The sequence below is a fragment of the Giraffa tippelskirchi genome, chromosome 11 (genome assembly GCF_054371585.1).
Source record: "Giraffa tippelskirchi isolate mGirTip1 chromosome 11, T2T-mGirTip1v1.2.pri, whole genome shotgun sequence".
NCBI classification, from domain to species: Eukaryota; Metazoa; Chordata; class Mammalia; order Artiodactyla; family Giraffidae; genus Giraffa; species Giraffa tippelskirchi.
Window position 1 is genome coordinate 27,331,222 of NC_137285.1, and position 21,345 is coordinate 27,352,566.

The 21,345-nt window shown below is 49.2% G+C and overlaps 2 protein-coding genes across 5 annotated transcripts; both read left to right on the forward strand.

Annotated features, from left to right (window-relative positions):
- The first annotated feature begins 10 nt into the window (after positions 1–10).
- Positions 11–10,836, forward strand: PXMP2 (peroxisomal membrane protein 2). Its single transcript, XM_081544427.1, has 5 exons — positions 11–149; positions 2,900–3,016; positions 4,525–4,687; positions 7,601–7,720; positions 10,502–10,836. The coding sequence occupies exons 1-5, from the start codon at positions 28–30 to the stop codon at positions 10,568–10,570; spliced, it is 591 nt and encodes a 196-aa protein (XP_081400553.1). The 5' UTR covers positions 11–27; the 3' UTR covers positions 10,571–10,836.
- Positions 10,837–12,965: 2,129 nt separating this feature from the next.
- Positions 12,966–20,692, forward strand: PGAM5 (PGAM family member 5, mitochondrial serine/threonine protein phosphatase). 4 transcript variants are annotated; one of them, XM_081544423.1, is made up of 6 exons: positions 12,966–13,192; positions 15,546–15,724; positions 17,376–17,501; positions 17,587–17,675; positions 17,799–17,932; positions 19,645–20,692. In XM_081544423.1, the coding sequence occupies exons 1-6, from the start codon at positions 13,002–13,004 to the stop codon at positions 19,793–19,795; spliced, it is 870 nt and encodes a 289-aa protein (XP_081400549.1). In that variant the 5' UTR covers positions 12,966–13,001; the 3' UTR covers positions 19,796–20,692. The 4 variants fall into 4 exon arrangements, with proteins under 4 accessions (XP_081400549.1, XP_081400551.1, XP_081400550.1 ...); XM_081544425.1 differs by having other exon boundaries at positions 19,889–20,692; XM_081544424.1 differs by having other exon boundaries at positions 17,802–17,932.
- Positions 20,693–21,345: the final 653 nt, after the last annotated feature.

Sequence of the window (21,345 nt, forward strand, 5' to 3'; positions counted from 1 at the left end):
CCCGGTGGGCGTGGACCGGGGAAGGCGATGGCGCCGGCGGCGTCGAAGCTGCGGGCAGAGGCTGGACTAGGGCCGCTCCCGCGGCGGGCACTCTCCCAGTACCTGCGCCTCTTGCGGCTCTACCCTGTACTCACCAAAGCGGCCACCAGGTCTGCGCGGAGCGGCGGAGGAGGGGGCGAGAAGAGGGTGGGCGCGGCCCAGAGCTTGGTCCGCCAGTGACCCAGCCCCATAGGTGCATCTAACGTGGGGGTTTGAATGTGGAAGGCAAAATCCCGGTGTGTCAAAATGACCCTCCAGATGCCTTAAATTAACTAGAACTCTTAGCACGTGCGGTTCTGTATATTCGGTTCCGAGCTGTAACTCCTAAACACCCTAAAATGTGGACCCAGGGACCAGACTAAAGGAGTGCAAGAGCTGAAGAACCTGCTGCAGACCTCGGGGCCTCCGGCTCCTCTGCCCCGGAGGTAGCGGTCGTCCGGGGTAAATGGGGACTGGGGGAAACATATGTCACCCGCTCGGCTCTGCGGGGGTTCTGCTGCTACCTTCGGCTCGTTCATACCTGCTCTTGTTTTGAGGCTAGGTTAGACTGGGGCTTCCCTGGTGACTGCTCTTGTTTTGAGTCCAGGATAGGCTGGGGATTCCCTGGTGGCTCAGTCGGTAAAGAATCTGTCTGCAATGCAAAAGACCCGGGTTCGATTCCTGGGTCGGGAAGAGCCCCTGAAGAAGGAAATGGCAACCTATTCCGGTATTCTTGCCTGGGAAATCTCATGGACAGAGGAGCCTGGTGGGCTAGGGCTACAGGCCCTGGGGTCGCAAGAGTCGCACAGGACTTCCTGACTAAACCACAACCACCACAGGATGAACTAAATGGGTTGAAGTGAACTGCTCGACAGGGTGGGAGGTGTTAAGACATGCTTCAGCAGCTTTGCATTTAGGAGAAAGCTGACACAGTGCCCTCCATGCTGCCGTTAGGTGGGCCCTTTGATTTGGAGTACTAAACATTTTATGAGACATCCCCCCTTCCTTTTAATTAATCCCTTTTACAAGTTTGTCTCCTTTTATTAATACAGACTTTCATACATGTGTACAGCTGCTTCTTGTCTGGGCAGCATTAGCGATGACTAAGTTAAGTAGATCCTGTTGCTACCCTCACGGATCTTGCATTCTAGTAAAGAAAATCACTGCTGATGGTGATTGCTGCTGCTGCTGCTGCTGCTAAGTCGCTTCAGTCGTGTCCGATTGCAGCCATGAAATTAAAAGACGCTTACTCCTTGGAAGGAAGGTTATGGCCAACCTAGATAGCATATTTAAAAGCAGAGACATTACTTTGCCAACAAAAGTCCGTCTAGTCAAGGCTATGGTTTTTCCAGTGGTCACGTATGGATGTGAGAGTTGGACGGTGAAGAAAGCTGAGCGCCGCAGAATTGATGCTTTTGAACTGTGGTGTTGGAGAAGACTCTTGAGAGTCCCTTGGACTGCAAGGAGATCCAATCAATCCATCCTAAAAGAGATCAATCCTGGGTGTTCATTGGAGGGACTGATGTTGAAGCTGAAACTCCAATACTTTGGCCACCTCATGCGAAGAGTTGACTCATTGGAAAAGACCCTAATGCTGGGTAGGATTGGGGGCAGGAGGAGAAGGGGACGACAGAGGATGGGATGGTTGGATGGCATCACCGACTCGATGGACATGGGTTTGGGTAGACTCCGGGAGTTGGTGATGGACAGAGAGGCCTGGCGTGCTGCAATTCATGGAGTTGCAAAGAGTCGGACACGACTGAGCGACTGAACTGAACTGAAAGAACCAGTCAAAAAATAGATAAATGTATAACACAGATAAAGTGGTCAGGGAAGTTTTATTTGAGGAGGTGACACTTAAATAGAAGCCTGAAGAAGGAACAGGCCGTAGGAAAAAGGGAATCAGAGGGCAGAGGGCACAGCAGGAGCAAAGGTCCTAAGGGAGGAGCAATGTAATAGTGGTGGAATGGAAGATGGGCCTGTGTTCCTGGAGAAAATGAACAACAACCAAGAGAGAGGATGAGGAAGATGTGAAAGATGAGATCAAGAGGCCTCTTTGTCTTGTCTGAGAATTTTGGACTTTATAGCTTAGAAAGCTGCTCAGAATGCAGCTATAGACCAATTATTGAGTAGCTGGGCCTGGCTCCACCTTTCTATTTGAAAGTTTTATTGTGATGATTGTAGATTTACATGTGCACGTGTGCTAAGTTGCTTCAGTCATGTCTGACTCTTTGCAGCTCTGTGGACTGTAGCCTACCAGGCTCCTCTGTCCATGAAATTCTCCAGTCAAAAATGAGTGGGTTGCCAGTCCCTCCTCCAGGAGATCTTCCCCATCCAGGGATTGAACCCATGTCTCTTGCATCTGCTGCCTGGCAGGTTCTTTACCACTAGCGCCACCTGGGAAGCCCAGATTCACATGTAGTTGTAAGAAACAATACAGGGTGATCCTTTGTATACTTTCCCCAATTTCCCCCATTGGCAACATTCTGTAAAACCGTAGTATCACAACCAGGACACTGCGTAGATAACAGACCATAGAACATATTCAGATTTCCCCAGCTTTTCTTGTATTCCTCCATGACTGTAGGTGTTAAGTTCTATGCAGTTTTGTCACATGTATAGGTTTGTGTGTCTACCACCGGAGTCAAAATACAGAACACTTTTGTCATAAGGATCCCTCGCATTGCCCTTTTATAACTACACAGGGTAACTTTTTCCAGAATTGTAGGATAGCATCACAATCCTGATATGACACTTACACAACCCACCGATTGGAAATCTGACCATGCTTCTGTGTGTGTATTAAGTTCTGCCGTCTCCACCTTTTTATTCAGAGAACTTACATTTCACTTCTGTTTTCTGAATACCCCTCTCTCCACAGTGGCATTTTGTCAGCACTTGGGAACTTCCTGGCCCAGTTGATTGAGAAGAAGCAGAAAAAAGAAAACTGTTCTCAAAAGCTAGATGTCAGTGGGCCTCTCAGATATGCCATCTATGGGTGAGTTCCATAAAAGGACTGGTTTACTCAGTAGCAGGCTAAGTGCAACAAAGCTAGGATATCAACACTTAGAATTACCTAATTCGGAAAAGTAATTGTTAAAAAAGCATTGAACTCATCATGGGAGAAAAATCAGAATGATGGATAACGTTAGCTTCACTTATTTTGTAGTTTTATTTGGTTTTTATTTTTAATTGCATGCGTGAGGGTGGCCATAGTAATTGAGCTGAGAGACATGAGGGCACCTAGACCTAAAATCAGACTTCAAGATCCAAAGACTCTGAAAGAGGAAAACAGACTCAAATATGACCAGTTAGTTTCTGTTGTTAAATTCAGAGCATAACCATTCAGTAAAGAAATTCTTAGGTATCCTGAAAATTGTCATTTCTGAACTACTTTTTAAATCACAAAAGCACAGAGATTCAGAAGTTTTATCTATTAAATCCACCTCGAGTTCTCTGGCCAACAACAGTGTTTGTATAGATGGATTATTTAGAAATCTTTTGCAATAGATTGATTTTTTTCAATTCAAAATTCACAAATAACATTTTTGTATTGTAAGCATGCTAACTTGAATCATCACAGCTTTTCGCATAATGTGTTTAAAGTCTCAATCCCTCCAAAGAGGGGGTGATAATCTCTCCACCTGGGAGTGATTCTGATGCATTCCCCTTATCCAGTCACAGTTTTCCATCCTCAAGACTTCCTGTTTCTCCTCCGCCTGAGAAGCCCTGCTCTGGGCCAGTTAACATTCTGTGAAAGGGTAGAGAAAGATGAGGGAAAACCACTTGTTTAAAGGCTTGGCATTGTGGAGCTGGAAGGCCCCTGGGCCCCTGCTCATCTGTTGATTCTGGATTTCATGAAGTCTCAGATCTGTTGACCCAGTAGACGTGGTGGCAGGGTTCAGTTTTCTTCCTGAGTACACTGTGCTGTTTGGAATGAAAATACAGACAAGCCGGCACACAGCACCAGATCTCAGCCCTGATAATGATCAGAGTTTGATAAAAAGCTCTGACACCCGGGATGCTTCTGTTTATTTACCGAGCACCTTCTCTGAGCCAGGCCCTGTTCCAGGCAGAGCAGTGAACAGACAGACATGATCCTGTCTTGTGGCATTTACCTTCTAAGGGTGAAGAGAGGGCACTGTATAAACAAATGAGACCATGACATCCAGTGATAAATGCTTTGAAGAAAATGGACAGGGCCTGGAATAGAGAGTGGCTGGGACAGTGGTAGGTTCATTATTCAGGACAATTGGAAGGAACTCTCCGAGCCAACAATGTTTAGAAGGAGCCAACCATGTAATGACAAGGGGGTCATCACAGGAACAAGCCTGGTCTGTCAGAGGCAAAAATGAATGCCTGGAGCAGATGCATTGAAAGCATGTTTTCTAGAACAGCCACACAGACCTCTGTGGTCAGTGCTGAGGGACTCCAGGGAGGCAGGTTTTAGGATCTGGGGTTTGAGGGTGAAGAGTGTGTCCAATTCACCCCCACCGTGGGCCTCAGGTTTTTTTTTACAGGGCCGCTGGGTCACTTCTTCTACCTCTGGATGGAGCGCTGGATCCCTTCCGAGGTCCCCTTGGCAGGCATCAAGAGGCTCCTCCTGGACCGCCTTCTCTTCGCACCCACGTTCCTGTCATTGTTCTTCCTTGTCATGAACTTCCTGGAGGTTGGTCTCTAGCACCCATGCACACCAGCTGTTCATTGGCATAAGGATGCTGTGGTTGGAATTCAGAGGGTCTCTGAACTTTTCACTCAAGTTGAAGTTTCACATTGTCCTCTATGAAATATCAGAAGCAAAGCACAGTCGTATTAGCAGCACCTGTTGGCCTGATGTAAGCATCCCAGGTAGAGGGCTGTCACACGTCCATTGTCACAGTTACCCCAGAGTATCATTTATGCTCATCATTCCTTACACCTTTCGGCAGGTCTTATCACTGAATGTGTTAGTGAAGAAGCACATATACTGGTTTATAAGAATGTTTTATCAATGTTTCAATAGCTGTTCAGTTCAATTCAGTTCAGTTGCTCAGTTGTGTCCATCTCTTTGCGACCCCATGGGCTGCAGCATGCCAGGCCTCCCTGTCTATCACCAACTCCCGTACTTCAGTATAATTGATTTCTTTGTACTCCCACATATTTTATTTTATACATTTCAAAACATGATTCTGGGAAGTGGGTGCATGGGCTTCACCAGACACCAGAGGGGTCCATGGACCTTGCAGAACCCTGTGCTCACTCGGGGTCTGGACATAACAAGTGCTCTGAAGAGGTTAACTTATCAGCATAGACTTAACATAGCAATGGAAGACTTGAGAGGTAGGTTCACCCAACCTCATTCCCACTACCTGCCACCTTCACCATCTTTCCATCCTCCGTGTGCTGAGATGTGTCACGTTCTGCCCTGGAAGTAATTTATTTCAACCAATCACAGCAAGTAAACACTTCTCACTTGGGTTTTATTTTGAAACCACATCTCAAGTTCTTGTTAATAAGGAGAACACCCATTGCTGTCTAAAGTGACCCTGGTGGGAGGTACGAAAGATGTTTAACTTCCCTGTGATTGCTAATAAGTCCCTGATAGTAAAAGGAAATATTTGGGAAGTCCTTAGGAAATCAGATAGGAGAAAGTGAAAGGGTGCCTATGTTAGGATTGAGGGTACCGCAGCAATTTCTCCCCATTTTTTCCTTCCAAATAGGAAGTGAGTATATTTTCATTAAAAAACAAATACCCTGCATGGATAAGGCAAATGTTACCAAGGCGCATAAAGTTTCCACCACATAATGATACATGTGGGACCACACTCCCCATATGGCATACACACTACAAGCTGCTTCTGCATCCGGCATTCTGTGATCCAGACATCGTGTTACAAACCATATCTCTGTCCCTGTTGTACAGGGATTCCTGCTTGGTCAATTCCTAGAATTGTTGTCCAGAAAGGCTGTCCTTGTCTGTCCTCCCTACAGTGGTGCAGAATGATAGCATCAGCTGACATCTATTGAGCACTGAGCTCTGCATCCAGTGCTTCAGGTCTTTGAGCCTAACATCCATCCACTTGACAGGTGAGGAAGTTGAGGCCTTCAGTTATTTACGGGGTAAACACTGGCCTAAGGTGCTGTAACTGTGAGTCGTCAAGTCAGGATTCAGACACAAGTTTTGTGATCCCAGAGACCTCTAAACTCTTGTTGTGGAGCACAGGCTCTAGGCATGCAGGGTCAGCAGTTGCAGCTCTCCAGCTCTAGAAAGTGGGCTCAGTAGTAGTGGTGCCAGACTCCATTGCTGTACAGTATGTGGGAGCTTCTCGGACCAGGGATCAAACCTGTGTCCCCTGCACTGGGAGGCAGATTCTTAAGCACTGCCCAATCAGGGAAGTCAGGTGAAAAATATTTTCTGTATCTTTATGAGGTTGGGTATCTTTTTATATGCTTATCTGTATTTCTTCCACTAACTCTGCTCATTTTCTCTTAGAATGTTTGCAGTTTTTCTTACTTATTTGTGTGTTTGTACGTATTAAGGATATCCATCCTTTGCCAAATAAAAGTTACGGATATTCTTCCCATTTTTAGGTGTATGTTTTAACTTCATAAAAATGTTTGTGTAAGTTATATAAAGTATCTTATAGTCTTTCTCCATACAAAACCTTAAAAAGTCATGTATTCAAATCTTCCAGTCTTTTCCTTCATAGGCTTCCTTAAAGGAAGATACTGGAAATATTTTCCTATATTTTCTTCTTCTATTCTTATGATTTTATTTTGTACATTTTGATAGGCCCAAAGATAATAGAAATATTCTCCTATGCTTTCCTGTAGTATTATGTGTTTGTTTTTAATATAGTGTGAGATATACTTCAGTCTATGGGTTTCCTGGGTGGCTCACAGGTAAAGAATCCACCTGCCAATGCAGGAGATGTGGATTCAATCCCTGGGTGGGGAAGATCCTCTGGAGGAGGAAATGGCAATCCATTCCAGTATTCTTGCCTGGGAAATCCCATGGACAGAGGAGCCTGGTGGGCTACAGTCCATGGAGTCTCAACGCAACTTAACAACGAAACCATCACTGCCACCACCAGACTTTTTAATTGCCCTAACTGTACAGAATTTTAAAAATCTCTAGTAAAGCAAGCCTTCCTTTCTTACTCTTTTTCAAGATGGGTATTCTTATGCATCTATCCTTCCAGGTGACATTTAGAATCATTTATTGGGGTCTGTTTTTTTAAAAAGAACTCCTGACAAGTTTTAATAGGAAATGCATCAACTTTGGAGGTTATTCTGGAAAGAACTGACAGCTGAGCCATCAGCAGCTGCAATTCTGGTGCCCAGGCCAGCGATGTGAATCACACCATCATCAGCTCAGCTCTCAAGGGTTGCGGGCAAAGGTCACACACAATGAGAGCACTGTTCCGATGATCTTCCTACTGGATTGTTAGTTCATCCGGCTGTATCACTGGTCAAGCACATGCATGTGCTATGTCCAAATAAATGGAACAAAACATGCAGTTTTAAAGATTGAGTTAGGCTTTGGAGTCCTTCGCCTGGAAGACTGGCATTGCTCACGGTCTGCATTTCCCCCCCTTTGCAGGGGCAGGACACTGCCGCTTTCGCTGCCAAGATGAAGAGTGGGTTCTGGCCGGCGCTGCGGATGAACTGGCGAGTCTGGACACCCGTGCAGTTTATTAACATCAACTATATCCCTGTGCAGGTGAGGCCAGCCAGGTGCCAGCGTGGAGCCACAGGGGTTTCAAGCTCCCCTAGAGCCCAGCCTTTTTCCTGAGCCTTGGGGTCATCCCAGGTTCCAGATTCCTCCTGAGGCTTTTCTCTCTGCCCTGAGTTGTTACCATTACTGGATTTGAGGAGGCAAAGCGACATAGGGGGGCCCAAGCTGGGTCCATAGTGTGCCCCTTCATCCCAGGCTGTGCTCAGCTTTCTAGGGTTGGATGCCCACCCCCACCCTCCACCTCCAGGGCTTCACAGATTGCAGCCCAAGGCAGCCTCACCTGCAGGGACGTCAGAGCCAAACCTGAGTGAGGCGGGGGCGGGCTCTGAGTGGTAAGGGGCAGAGCGGCTGGGCGTGAACCAGTTCACTGACCTCTGGCCGCCGGCCCTAGGCAGGCAGCTGCGGGGCCACCCTCCGGTTGGTTGAAGGCCCTGCCATTGTCCACTGTCTTCACACCCAGTATAGCTTATCTGTGACTGGGTCCCAAGACCACTGCCAGGTGGACAGGCTCACGGCTTAGATTTATTAGGGCCACGCAGAAGGGATGTATGACTGGATCCTGGGAAGCCATTGCGGGCGCCCCATGCTCCCTCCCCTGAGGGCTACTGGGAGCAAGCGATCATTTACCCACAAAATCAGTCACGGCAATATTTCTGCCCAGGGTTTTACTTGGGGCTGGCACATGGACACTACTCCTTGCACCAGAGTTCCAGACCCCGGGGAGGAGAGCAAGCACTCAGCTTCAGCCACACTGATTCTGTAGGCACTTTAGGCCCAGGGAGCCATTCTCATCAGTTAGAGAAAGGTGGGAACCCACATCCAAATTCCCAGACACCAACCTCTCAAACAGGCCTTTCCAGAAATTCCCAGGCCTCAGCCTCCTGTGTTAACCATTTTTCTGCACACTATTTCAGTAATCTACCTGAAATTAGCTCATAAAAGCTGGTTTCCACCCTGCTTTAGATAGAGGAAAGAGACTTGGGGCAAGAGCACCCTTGGGAAAGAGCTACATTGAAAGGGTGGGAGGAGGGAAAAGGGTGGGCTTGGTAATCACATACTACACACACCAAGGATAGCAGAAAACCAGAGGCAGTGATGGACAGCAGTAGCTGATGTTGTTGGAAGTTAAAGCAAAATAAAATCGGAAAGTCTCCATTAGCTTTAAAAATGACCTTTCCAAGAGCAATTTCAGTAGCTCGATGGGGCTGAAGCCAGATTGTTGAGGACTGAGTGGGTGGAGAAGTAGAAGATAAACTACAACGTTTAACTACAAGTTTGTGAAGCACAGGAGGAAAACCATAGTTAGCAGTGGTCCAGGGAAGGAGAAGGTTTGGCAGCTACAAGAGTGGCCATGTGACATGCCCAGCACTGGGCATCTCCCAGGCTGCCCCAGTGAGAGGGGTTGGGGTGGGGATGGCACAAAAGCAGAGAGACACTTCTTCCCATTGAGCAGAGAAGAGAGAAGAGGTCACTGTTTACTAGGAACCCCTGGCCACACCTTGTGTTTCCTCTAGGAGGGAGGCGGGTAGGGCAGGGGAGGCTGATGGGTATTTTGAGGGGAATAAAGTAGTGGTCGGCTTGGCATTATGAAAGGTAGGAGAGGAAGCTGATTGGAGTTAGGGGAGCCAGCAGAGGCTAAAGACCCTTTTGTGCAAGGGCCTGGAGCAGGTGAGAAGCAGGGATGATCGGGGTTTTTCAAGGGAGTACAACTGAGGAACAGGAAGGGAAGAAAACGGGATATGGACCATAGGTTCTAAGGCACATAGAGAATGAAATAAAGACATGAGAAAACAGAATGGCTGAGGATGTGGAGGGGCCTGTGGATGAGAGTAGAGAGGCTGGAAAATAGAATCCTTCTGAGTAGCTTAGGGGCAGTACTGCAAGCTTGGGGTCAGAGAGCTCCCTAAAAGGTGGTTGCAGGTGAGTGCTTAACTGGCAGGGAGTTTATTCAACACATATATATTGAGCACTTGCTGTATGCCCTGTGGCTATAGACTCTGGGCTAGAACGATTAATGAAATAGGCCAGACTGCTACTTTCCTGGAGCTTATGTGCAGAGGAGACAGTAATTGACTAAAGGTGATTTTAGGTGAGAGTACATCTGTCAGACAGAGAAGGCAATGGCACCCCACTCCAGTACTTTTGCCTGGAAAATCCCATGGACGGAGGAGCCTGGTAGGCTACAGTCCACGGGGTCGCTAAGAGTCGGACAACTGAGTGACTTCACTTTCACTTTTCCCTTTCATGCACTGGAGAAGGAAACGGCAACCCACTCCAGTATTCTTGCCTGGAGAATCCCAGGGACAGCGGAGCCTGGTGGGCTGCCGTCTATGGGGTCGCACAGAGTCGGACACGACTGAAGCGACTTAGCAGCAGCAGCACATCTGTCAGATCATTGAAGCAGATAGTGTCAACAGGATGGGTCTGAGTGAACTGGTCATGGAGTTGTCAGGGAAGAACCAGGTGAAGCTACCTGCATGATGTCTAGTCCTGGGGTGAGAAAGGCCTACCAGGAGCTGAAGTGATCAGTGAAGGAGTGTTTTCCCTACTGTCCGGTTAACATCACCAGGCTGGGGGACTGTCCTCCTCAGCCCTCTCTGCTGGAGTCCAAGCACAGTGCCTCATGCAAAGTAAAGACTCAGGAAATCCAGCAGTGGGTGGATGGGCTGACCAGTGGATGAGCGCTGTCCTGGGGGCCTCGTGCTTGATAAGTGTGCCCAGGGTCTTCCTCTTACTTCTTACCTTACCATCTGTTCTCTCTGGCAGTTCCGGGTGCTTTTTGCAAACTTGGTGGCTCTGTTCTGGTACGCCTACCTGGCCTCTCTGGGGAAGTGAAGATGACCTGGAGAGGGTGTCAGACACACTGATGACAGGGGTGGGGTGAGAGAACAGAAATAAGCCAGCCTGGCTGTAGATCATGAGATTCAAGATGACTCGAACATGATGGATGGAGAAACAGAAATCTGTTAATGTCAGAATCGTGTTTTAAAAAGGCAATCGCTGTCCTCAGGTGGTGCTGCCCTAGAAACTTAAATATAGCAGAGACGATTTGACCTGTCACCTTGGATTGAATTGGGATCACAATAAACTATAATGTAGCATTTTCAGTGGTGATTTTAATTTCTCCGAATAATTGCTGTTGCTTTGATAGAAATGAGTGACCAGAAGACTGCTATTGGCATTTTTTAAATGTTTAAAAAATTGTGGTAAAATATATCACAATACAACTGTTTAGCTACTTGGCCCCATAGGGCAAGGGCCCCTTAAACCAAGACTTTCCCTGATCTTCTGAGAGGCCCTATATACCACCCTTTCCACTGGGTCTACTCTCCTATTGCTCATTTACATTAGCCCTCCTTCCCTGCTTTTTCATTCTTAGAACATTCCTTCCTGATAGTCTCCCATCATTATTTCATGGATACAATACCCCTTGGGATCTCAATTGTATATACTTTAAAATTTTCTTCTGTCTTGTGTGCTGTGTTTCTGTTTTCACAAGGTTCTTTTTTTTTTTCTATTTGATCTTTGTTGTTGTTCGGTCACTAACTCATGTCCAACTCTGCAACCCCATGAACTGCAACATGCCTGGCTCCCCTGTCCTTACTATCTCCCGGAGTTTGCTCAAATTTATGTCCATCAAGTCAGTGATGCCATCCAACCATCTCATCCTCTGTCCCCTCTTCTCCTTTTGCCTTCAGTCTTTCCCAGCATTAGGGTCTTTTTTAATGAGTTGGCTCTATTCAGTCATTCCAATGAATATTCAGGGTTGATTTGATCTTTGTTTTACCCTATCAGGATTTCCTGAAATGTCTGTAGATACTTGGATGTATATCATTGTTAAAAGAGTCAAAGCCACTCAGACATTCTTTGGAAGATTTGTGTACATAGGTTGCACTTGTGACACTGTCCTTGGCGGTGGGCTGGCCAAGCAGGGACCCAGTTTTGTTGGGGCTAGTACCTGTAACTCATCTGGCTCTTCCAGACTCACAGGACTGGATGAGCTTGCTTCTTGGCTTCCCTCAGTGAAGGCAATTGATATTCCATCTTCTCAGATCAATAACAATCTGATTTCCAGCTTTCAAAATTTTGTCAGCTGATCTCTTTGGTTTCTTCTGTGAATTCAAGTACATCTTTTTGAATTTGTCCTTAAAAAAAAAAATTTTTTTTTTGCTATCATTTTTAATAAGTGACCTTCTGGAAGGAGACATAAATATATGGGTTTAAGACACCATGTTTATGCAGAAGTCTGGGTATTTCTGTGGAACACATTCATTCTTCAAAATCCAGAGTGACTTTAAAATGTAAATCAGATCACATCACTTCCCCGTTTAAGTCTGCCAAGATGATCCAGCAGTTCTACTTAGTTGTATACACCCAGGAGAACAGAAAGCAGGGACTTGAAGAGACGTTTGTATACCATGTTCACAGCAGCATTATTCTCAATAGCTAAAATGGGGAAACAACCCAAATGTCCATTGATGAGTGAAGAGATAAAATGTCTGTCAATATAATGGAATATTATTCACTCTTAAAAAGGAAGTACATTCTGACAGATGACTCGAATGAACCCTGAGGACACTGTTAAGTGACATAATCCAGCTCCAAAGGACAAATACTGTTTGACTCGATTTCTTTGGGATTCCTGGAGCAGTCGAACTGAGAAGACAGGAAGCAGGATGGTGGATGCCAAGGGCTGAGGGAAGCGGGTGAGGAGTTGAGTGTTTTAACAGGCACAGAACTTTAGTTAGGGACGATAAGAAAGTTCTGGAGATGGATGCTGGTGATACTCGCACAACAAAGAGAACGTGCTTAATATCCCTGAGCTGTACACCTAAAAGCGGTTACGGTGGTAAATTCTGCAGTATGTGTATTTTGCCACCGTAAAAACAAAGCAACCAGCAAACCCTGTTGGAGTTTCCTAGTTCACCTGTACCAGAACCTCAAGTTATCCGAGGGTTCCCCCTGGGCTCTTTACGCAGGTGTGGGTACTCGGGTCGGGCCCCTGCCCAGACGGCTCAGCCACTCGCACAGCACGCCTCCGGCAGCGGGTCGACCAAAGGTCTCAGAACCACCGACTACCACCCGGCTCCGCCTTCCGCCTTTATCCCCGGAAGTCACCGCGGCGGACAAGGCGACCGCGGCGGCTCCCGCGCAGCCCGCCGGCCGGAAGCGTACGCCCGATGAAGCGTGTCCCTCGCCGCACGCCGTCCACACCCGAGCGCGCCTGCGCGGAACCCGCGTGGGGTCGACGCGGGACTTGACCGGCATGGCGTTCCGGCAGGCGTTACAGCTGGCGGCCTGCGGCCTGGCCGGGGGCTCGGCCGCGGTGCTCTTCTCGGCAGTGGCGGTGGGGAAGCCCCGCGCGGGCGGGGACGCGGAGCCGCGCGTGGTCGAGCCCCCGGCGTGGGCGGGGGCCGTGCGCCCCGGGCCCGGCGTCTGGGACCCCAACTGGGACAGGTGCGGGGCCAGGGACGGTAGCTCTTCCCGGGCCCTAACCGTCCCGTCTGGTCGGTGTGGTGGGTCCCACGGAGGGGCGGGCGGGGCAGGTTTGCGTGCTGGTTTCTCTTTCGGTTCTGGCCGCGAGGCTGGCTGTGGACGTGAGGCGTCCCTCGACCCCTCTTCTGAGCGCCAGTTTCCTTGTCTGCTCAGGGGGTCGTTTTGAGGACCGAGTACCGGGATGCCCGGAGTGGTCGTTTTCAGTCCTAAACGGAGCGGTTGGACCTTAATAGGGCTCTCATCCTTGTTTCTGTCTCTCAACTTATGAATATTCAGATTGGGTGACGGCATGCTAACCCCATATTTGGGATACTGCCGAGAGGGCCAGGTGGAGGTGGGCTCTGGAAGGGCCTCTGCGAGGAGGCCGCGTAGGGACAGGGCCAGCTGACATATTGAGTAAGAGCATGAGGTCCAGGGGTCCCAGGCACCCCGGCCACGCGCTGTCAGTATTCTTATCGAGCACTTGGAAAAATGGTGGGTTCTGTGATCAGGAAGCAGTTTTTAGCCTTACTTAATGTTAACTTAAATTTAAAAACCAAAGCAGTGCAATTCTTAAAATACTGTATTGAAACGATAGTATTTTTGATATGCTGGAGTGAATAAAGTGAGTTACTAGAATTTCCCGTTTCTTCCTACATTGTAAATGTGGCTACTTGGAAATTTTAAATAACATACGTTGCCGGTGTTCTATTTCTATTGGATGACACTGCTCTGGATTGTGGGATGGTTTACCCAGTCCCAGCTCTTTCCTACTTAACACTTTGAAGGTGGGGCACAGAACTAATATTTATTGTTAGCCTCATTATATAGGGAACTTCAGAGGTATTCTTTTTAACCTTTAATTTTTAAAGATAAATCTATTTTAAAGTAGTCTTCTATTTACAGAAAAATTGCAAAGACAATAGAGTTCCTGTTTTGTTAGAGTTCCACACCTAACTTCCTCTGTTGTTAACACCTTACTCTAACATAGGGTATTTGTTACAATCAGTGAACCAGTGTAGGTACAATATTATTAACTGATGTCCATACTTTATTGAGATTTCCTCAGTGTTTACTTGTAGTCCATTGTCTCTCCCAGGACCCCATATGACAATCAGGCTTTGACAGTTTCTCAGACTTAACTTGTGATGACCTTGACAGTTCTGAAGAGTGCTGATCAGGTATTTTGTAGAGGGTCCTTCAGTTGGGATTTGTCTGTTTTTCTCATGATTAGGCTGGGGTCATATTCTCTTTTAAACATCAGTATAATCCTCTTAATTTCTTGTGCCTTTCCAAGGAAACAGTCACTTTGAGGTTAAAGGACTTACTTGAGGGAGAGCCAGACTTCAGCTTTGTGTGAGGCTGACATGCTGTATTTGCTCGCCAAGCCTAGATTTATGAGGGAGTAAGGAGAGTGGTATCCATGCTAGAAAGTTCCAGAGCTTCATTCAGTGAAATTTCCAGCCTCTTCCTGAGGAGCCAGTCTTCCTGCGTCTGTGCCTGTGGTACCAGAGGGCTTCTCTGGCTAAGCCCCGGCTCCCCCATGACTGCCAGTGTGGCATCTCAGCCTGGTTGTGTTATGGGTACCCCAGGTTCACACGGCCCAAGCAGAACTCTTGAATTCACCATGACTTCCCTCAAAATTTATTCTTCCAGCACTGTCTCAGCGGAGTACATTCTTTCCCAGCTCTGCCAGTCTCACAGGCATTTAATGTTGACTGACTTCCGGTCCATGAGCTAATAGAGCCTGTCTTCACCAGACATCGTTTCTCAGCATCTTTGCTACTGCTGCACCCTCCCAGCCCCCCCATCAGCCCTTTCCCAGCACCCGGCAGGGCCAACCAGGGGGGTTCCCGTGATAATGGGGTCATTCTCCTTCCTGTCCGGTATGATGGCCACTGTCCCACTTGCTGCTGAGCTTTGAAAATGTGCTTTGTGTGATTGAGGACATGGGAGTTTTAATTGTACTTAATTTTTATGACTTTGAGTGTAAGTAGCCACATGGTCAGTGGCTACTAAGGGGCTGCACAGCATCCCTGTCAGCGAGGCTGCCCTGTGGGCATTTCCCACCTGCCCTCCCACAGCCACTCCTTCCTCTTCTCTGTGTCACTGGTCCCCTTGCTGTGACTGTTTGTCTGCTCACAAGGACATGAACAGCACAGAGGCTTTGCTTATCTGTCCACCGTCCAGCCACCCAGGGCAGGCCTAGCACCAAGAACAGAGGACATTGGCTCCTCCCCTACACCTCCCAACATGGGAAGCCCCTCTGTCAGAAAGACTAAGGGCGACTTGTGAACAGGGGCACAGAGCACGCTGTCTTGTGTTTCAACGTCAGGAGAGAACCACTGTCCCTGGTCAACCTGCGGAAGAGGAGCCTAGAGCCTGGAGAAGAGGAGCTGACATCCAGGCTGGACCACTGCAAGGCCAAGGCCACGCGGCACATCTTCCTCATCAGGCACTCCCAGTACCACGTGGACGCTTCCCTGGAGAAGGACCGCACATTGACGCCCCTGGGTATGTGGCTGGGCTGTCTGCTCATCCGCTAGGCAGGCCTCCTTGGACCTGTGTCAGGTGTTCCTGGCCCAGATGTGAGCTGTGTCATTAATAGTAATAATCAGCTTAATCTGACTCAAGACAGACTTTGAAAATGTCCTCAACCTTTTTTTTAACAAGTTTTTAGAAATTTATTCATTTTTGGCTGTGCTGGGTCTTTGTTGCTGTGAAGGCTTGTCTCTAGTTGTGGTGAGTGGGGGCTGCTCTGTAGCTGTGGTGTGCGGCGTTCTCTTTGCAGTGGCTTCTCTTGTGGCACACGGGCTCTAGGGTATGTGGGTTTCAGTAGTTCCGGCACACAGGCTCAGTAGTTGCGGTTCCTGGGCTCTAGAGCACAGGCTCAGTAGTTGTGGCACATGGGCTTAGTTCTTGCACAGCATGTGGGATCTTCCTGGATCAGGGATTGAACCCATGTCTCCTGCATTGGCAGGCAGATTCTTTGCCACTGAGCCACCCGGGAGGCCCCTCAACTTTAAGAATATTACGATGGATCCTGCCTGCAGGTGCTCTGCAGTGGCTCCGCCCGGTGCCTCATGACTTGACTTAGTTGCTGAAGAACTGCAGAGGCTGCCTTATGAACAGTGGCATGTCTCAGGGCCCTGCCCAGTGCTGGCACCTGTGGCAGTTTCTTGCTGCTGTGAATGGTGCTGCTGGGCACATCCTCCCACCTTGGTCTTTGTGGGCCTGTGTCCACAGGAGAAGTTCCTCAGACAGGAAACGCAGGGTGTTTGGAGGTGGAGTTTACATTTTTACAGATTTCTTTGTTGAGTGAGATAGTACCCTTTTGTGCAAAGGGGCCAGTGGCCTGTCCTTAGGCTCAGATAGAAATAAAGCTGCATCTGTGGTGTCACATGTCCAGCTGAAACTGACTCTCCAAGGGCGTTTCAACTGAATTCTAAGATAATTTGAGGAAAAGCATTTGTATTTGCACCCAGACCTTAGCAGTGCTAGTTGTCCGTCCTCACGTGTTGACATCTGTAGTGATTGCGCGGCTGGTCACTGGAGCATTAAGACCCAATCTTTGGATAAAGTTGAGTAAGAATAGTGTAATGGACCCAGAAATAGTAAACAGGACTCCACCCAAACTTCAGCCACCCTCAACCGTGGCTGGGTGTTTGTTTTGTAAGATTTATTTATAAATGGATGCTCTGGGTCATCGTTGCTGTGTGTGGGCTTTTCTCTAGTGAGCAGGGGCTATCCTTCCTTACAGTGCATAGGCTTCTCATTGTAGTGGCTTCTCTTGTTGAGGAGCATGGGCTCAGTAGTTGTGGTGCACAGGCTTAGTTGCTTTACAGTATGTGGGATCTTCCTGAACTAGGGATCAAACCCATGTCCCCTGCGTTGGCAGGTGGATTCTTATCCACTGTACCACCAGGGAAGTCCTTGTGGCCGTTGTTTCTGATGTTTTTTCTGTACGGGGCTGAAGGTGGCTGGTCTGTCTCCCTGACTTTACCTGTTGAAAGCCTGACCTCTTCCTTAGGCCTGAGACCCAAGAGGGGCTGCCCATCTTGTCCCCCAGCCCTAATGGTGCTTGGTAAGGACTGAAGTATTTGTGAAGCAGAAACAAGCAGGGACTCCCACCACCTGTAATTCTCCATTGTATTCCACCTTCAAGGTCGTGAGCAGGCTGAACTAACTGGTCTCCGACTTGCAAGCTTGGGGTTGAAGTTTAATAAAATCGTCCATTCCTCCATGACCCGCGCGGTGGAAACCACTGACATCATTAGCAAACATCTGCCAGGTGAGTGCCAGGCACCCCGGGTGCCCAGCAGCAGGGAGCGGGGGTGGCCGCTCCTAAAGGGGCTGAGTCCTGTGCTTCTCTGCAGGCGTCTGCAAGGTCAGCACAGACCTGCTGAGGGAAGGCGCCCCCATCGAGCCCGACCCCCCCGTGTCTCACTGGAAGCCGGAGGCTGTGGTAAAAAAAACTCCCCCTGGGGGCAGCCTCCTGTGGGGAGCAGCCTCCACTCTGCCCTTGGGCTCCTGGTGGCAGCGTGGCCCACCCTGCCTCCATACGCACGATTCCTTCTTCTGCCCCCAGCAGTATTACGAAGATGGAGCACGGATTGAGGCCGCCTTCCGGAACTACATCCACCGGGCGGATGCCAAGCAGCAGGAGGACAGCTATGAGATCTTCATCTGCCACGCCAATGTCATTCGCTACATCGTGTGCCGGTGAGGGGTCCTGTCGGGTGCCCTTGGCCCTACTTCCCTTCCTGTCAGCCTGTGCCCCCAGCGTGTCTCCTCCAGGTTTAGCCGGTGGTCTGGTAGAATGGCTTTCAGCCCAGTTTTCTCATGACTGTGTGTTTTTGGTGGGAACAGACCAGACCAAGTGCCGTCCATCGGCAGTCTTTCCCGGGCGATGTTGTGGTTGCTTGGTTCAGGTGCTATGCGCCGGCTGCTCACATTGCGAAGTCACAATTTATATGCCAACACCCCATTTCCCTGATGTGCAGTGACTGGTTTAGCACCCACCGTGGTTACTCGACGTTTGCCTCATAGTTTCTTATTTCCCTTAGCTTATTAACTGGAAATATTTTGCAGTTATGGACTCACGGACCTGTTTGTGCAGGGTTATAACCTGTGAGCATGTTAGTCACTTCCCTGCTCCAGCTGATCCAGTGTAGGAAGTCGGGAGCTTCTCCAGGGGCTCCTGTGTCATTGGAGCCAGCCAACTACCTCCCTGTGTCCTGGCCCCACTGAGTTGCAGGCCTTTGAGTGACGCCTGCCCTGAGCCACATCTGTGAGTCACAGAGGGCCTGGACCTGGAAAAACCAGCAGGGTGCTCATGTATTTGACCAAATCCCACACAGAGCAAGATGTGAAATAACTGTAACTCTGCCTCCCCCAGATCCATTAGAAGCTGTTTGGCAGGTGCTTCAGGAGCTGAGGGTATCCCCCTTCTCACATGGGCCCATTTTCCAGACATCACACACGGCTCCAGGCGAGAAGCGCCATGCCGGGAGAGCAGAGTCCAGGCCAGGTCGAGTGCTGCTGGGAAGAAGGGCTGGGCTGCAGGCTTGTAGCCTGGGCCTGTGTGCTGCTTTTAATACCCAGAAGCCAGCCGCCTGGGCTTTGACTTCTGGGCTGTGTAAACACACATCCTTCCATATCCCAAGACAGCATTGACCCAGCATCACTGGGAGGCGAACCCAATGCTGAAAATGACCGAGCTTGGAGCAGTGGAACCTGTGCTAAAGACAGGGCTGCCGGGAGCCAGGGCCTCTGCCCCAAGAAATGGGAGGGCAGCCTGCCCCCTAACTTAGGACAGTTTTTGAAAGTGGTGAGCACGACGTTGAGACTTTAAAAAGCAGTGTGTAGGTAGTTACTCCTTCAAGTCGGCAAAACTCTCAACAGAGGGTGGTGAGACAAGCCACGGGGCTGCAGCTTGTCGACCCCAAAGTTCTAGGGCAGGAAGAGTGTCTGGTGACATGGACAGAGGCCGTAGTCGTGCTGGGCTCTTCAGTAAATACTAACTGTGCCTCAAAAGCACTTTTAAGAACATGAAAATGCTGCAGGGGTTGTGGCTTGCACCTGCTGCACCATCTGGCTGCCCTCTGCCCCCTTCTGGTCACACTGGGAAAGCAGATTAAGTTGCATGCATTTGTTAACCAACGTGCTTGTGACTCACCTGCAGGCCTTGAGCGCAGTTGATCCCCATCCCAGAGGGACTGGACTCTCCCCTACCCCTTGTTGGACTGTTGGGTTGACATCTGCCCGGCAGCTCCTTCCTCTGAGAAACCCCATCTGAAAACAGGAGGGACTTACAGATGCTGGACCCAGCCCCTGGAAGTCTGCCCAGGGGCTTCTCATCTGGGGTGGGGGACCCTCAGCTTTGTCGAGACCTGGCCCACCTGGCCCATTTCTAGCACATTCTCTCTTCTCAGGGCGCTGCAGTTCCCTCCAGAAGGCTGGCTCCGCCTTTCCCTCAACAACGGCAGCATCACCCACCTGGTAGTCCGGCCCGATGGCCGAGTGGCTCTCAGGGCCCTCGGGGACACAGGGTTCATGCCTCCTGACAAGATCTCCCGTGCCTGAGGGCCGCTTTGAGGCCCTGCGTCCTCCTCAGCCCCTCGCCGGCCTGGTGTGGGTGCCGTCAAGACCGCAGGTTCCCCCGTGTTCCCCCCACAGGCTGCGCAGTGGGGACGGCGACCTCTAGGCAGCGGGAAAGCAAAAGGACCTACAACACAGAGTTCTTAACTCACGGTCCAGGATGGAAAAGGGAAGCACTCAGACCAGACCAGCTTCATCTCTTCCGCAGGGTGTCTGCCTCCCTCTCGTCCAGGACGAGCCTGAGGGGTCCAGGCAGGCCTGTTTGAGGGACTGGATGAGGCCCCCCAGATGCTGTGACTGTGGGGACCAGACAGACACCGCAGCAGGCTGTCCGCCAGCAGAGCCCATCAGGCAGGAGGAAGAGGAGGGCGCAGCGTTTCTTCCGTTTGTAACTTATTCTGCTTCGTACATTCGTTTCCTAAAACTCTTGGTCACTTACATAAAGATTTTCTTCATCTGGTTCTTGCTTTGAAAACCAGTTTCTCACTCCAAAGTCACACCTCCCTGACGCTGCAGGATCTGAATTTTTGTGTCGTGAGGCCTTTCTGGACGCACAGGAGGAGCACCTTGGCCAGTGAGGAGGTGACTCAAGCTGCTGGCCTCACCAGAGAGGCAGTGATGAATGCCCCAGGAGCAGCCCGTTTCAGTCCAACTGACAGTTCAGTCCGTGTTTGCCTCTGGCTGTTAATCTTTTATGCTTATGGATTAAAATATTTAGTGTGTCCATCCCAAATTTCTGTTATTTTAGGAGAAAGTACAATTTTTATTAAGTGGTTATGAACATTTTCTGTAATCAGTGCAACTAATTAAGGTATTTGATGTTTCTGTCAATTTTGGAAATAACTACAAAATAAAATTTTATTTTACTGGTTTTTCAAAGTACTAATTGTGAATATTTTAAAACAAGAAGCCTGTGCGTGACAAACAACAGCCCCAACTAGCTGAGAAAGTCTCAGCAGAAAGCCCTTTTCTCCAGTATCTGGTGTACCCTGGGCTGAAGTTTTGCAGGGTATCTGCCCAACAGGGGCCTCACTGAGAGGCCCTGACCCAGGACAGTGAGCTTAAATGGTTTTCTGAAAGCAACAACCATGCACCATTCTGTAGAAATAGTTTTGACAAGTTAGCCAGGGGCTGTGCCAACGTCCAAGACCAGAAAAGCAAAAGGCAGCACCAGGTGACTGGCCTCGGTGGCTGTGAGATCCCGTAGTGGAGCCCTGGGCACCCAGACCCTCAGCACCTGCAGGTCCTCCCTTTTTCCTTGGGTTTGTGTGGTCATATTGCTGTCCTGTCTGCAGACTTGTCTTTTCAGTGACGTGTCCACCCTTTGCACTTGACTGCTGAGGAGCAGGGCAACGTTTCAGGAACAGGAAGTGAGCCCAGGAGCAGGACAAGGGTGTTTGGATGGGGGTCAGTTACAAGGGCCCAGGAAACCACCCTGAGGTGGGACATATGACCGAGAACTTATGAAACATCAGGAAAGACATCCTAAATTTTACCAACATAAAAACCCACCCCGAGAGCCTGTGAGTCAGGAG

What these genes read in the sequence shown, in the direction of transcription:
- PXMP2 (XM_081544427.1), top strand. Translation starts at nt 28, where the DNA reads ATGGCGCCGGCGGCGTCGAAGCTGCGGGCAGAGGCTGGACTAGGGCCG. An exon ending in CTCAGATATGCCATCTATGG is followed by an intron (nt 3,017 to 4,524) that starts GTGAGTTCCATA and finishes CGTGGGCCTCAG; the next exon opens with GTTTTTTTTTACAGGGCCGC. An exon ending in TTGTCATGAACTTCCTGGAG is followed by an intron (nt 4,688 to 7,600) that starts GTTGGTCTCTAG and finishes CCCCCTTTGCAG; the next exon opens with GGGCAGGACACTGCCGCTTT.
- PGAM5 (XM_081544423.1), top strand. Translation starts at nt 13,002, where the DNA reads ATGGCGTTCCGGCAGGCGTTACAGCTGGCGGCCTGCGGCCTGGCCGGG. An exon ending in CCGCACATTGACGCCCCTGG is followed by an intron (nt 15,725 to 17,375) that starts GTATGTGGCTGG and finishes TCCACCTTCAAG; the next exon opens with GTCGTGAGCAGGCTGAACTA. An exon ending in CATTAGCAAACATCTGCCAG is followed by an intron (nt 17,502 to 17,586) that starts GTGAGTGCCAGG and finishes GCTTCTCTGCAG; the next exon opens with GCGTCTGCAAGGTCAGCACA.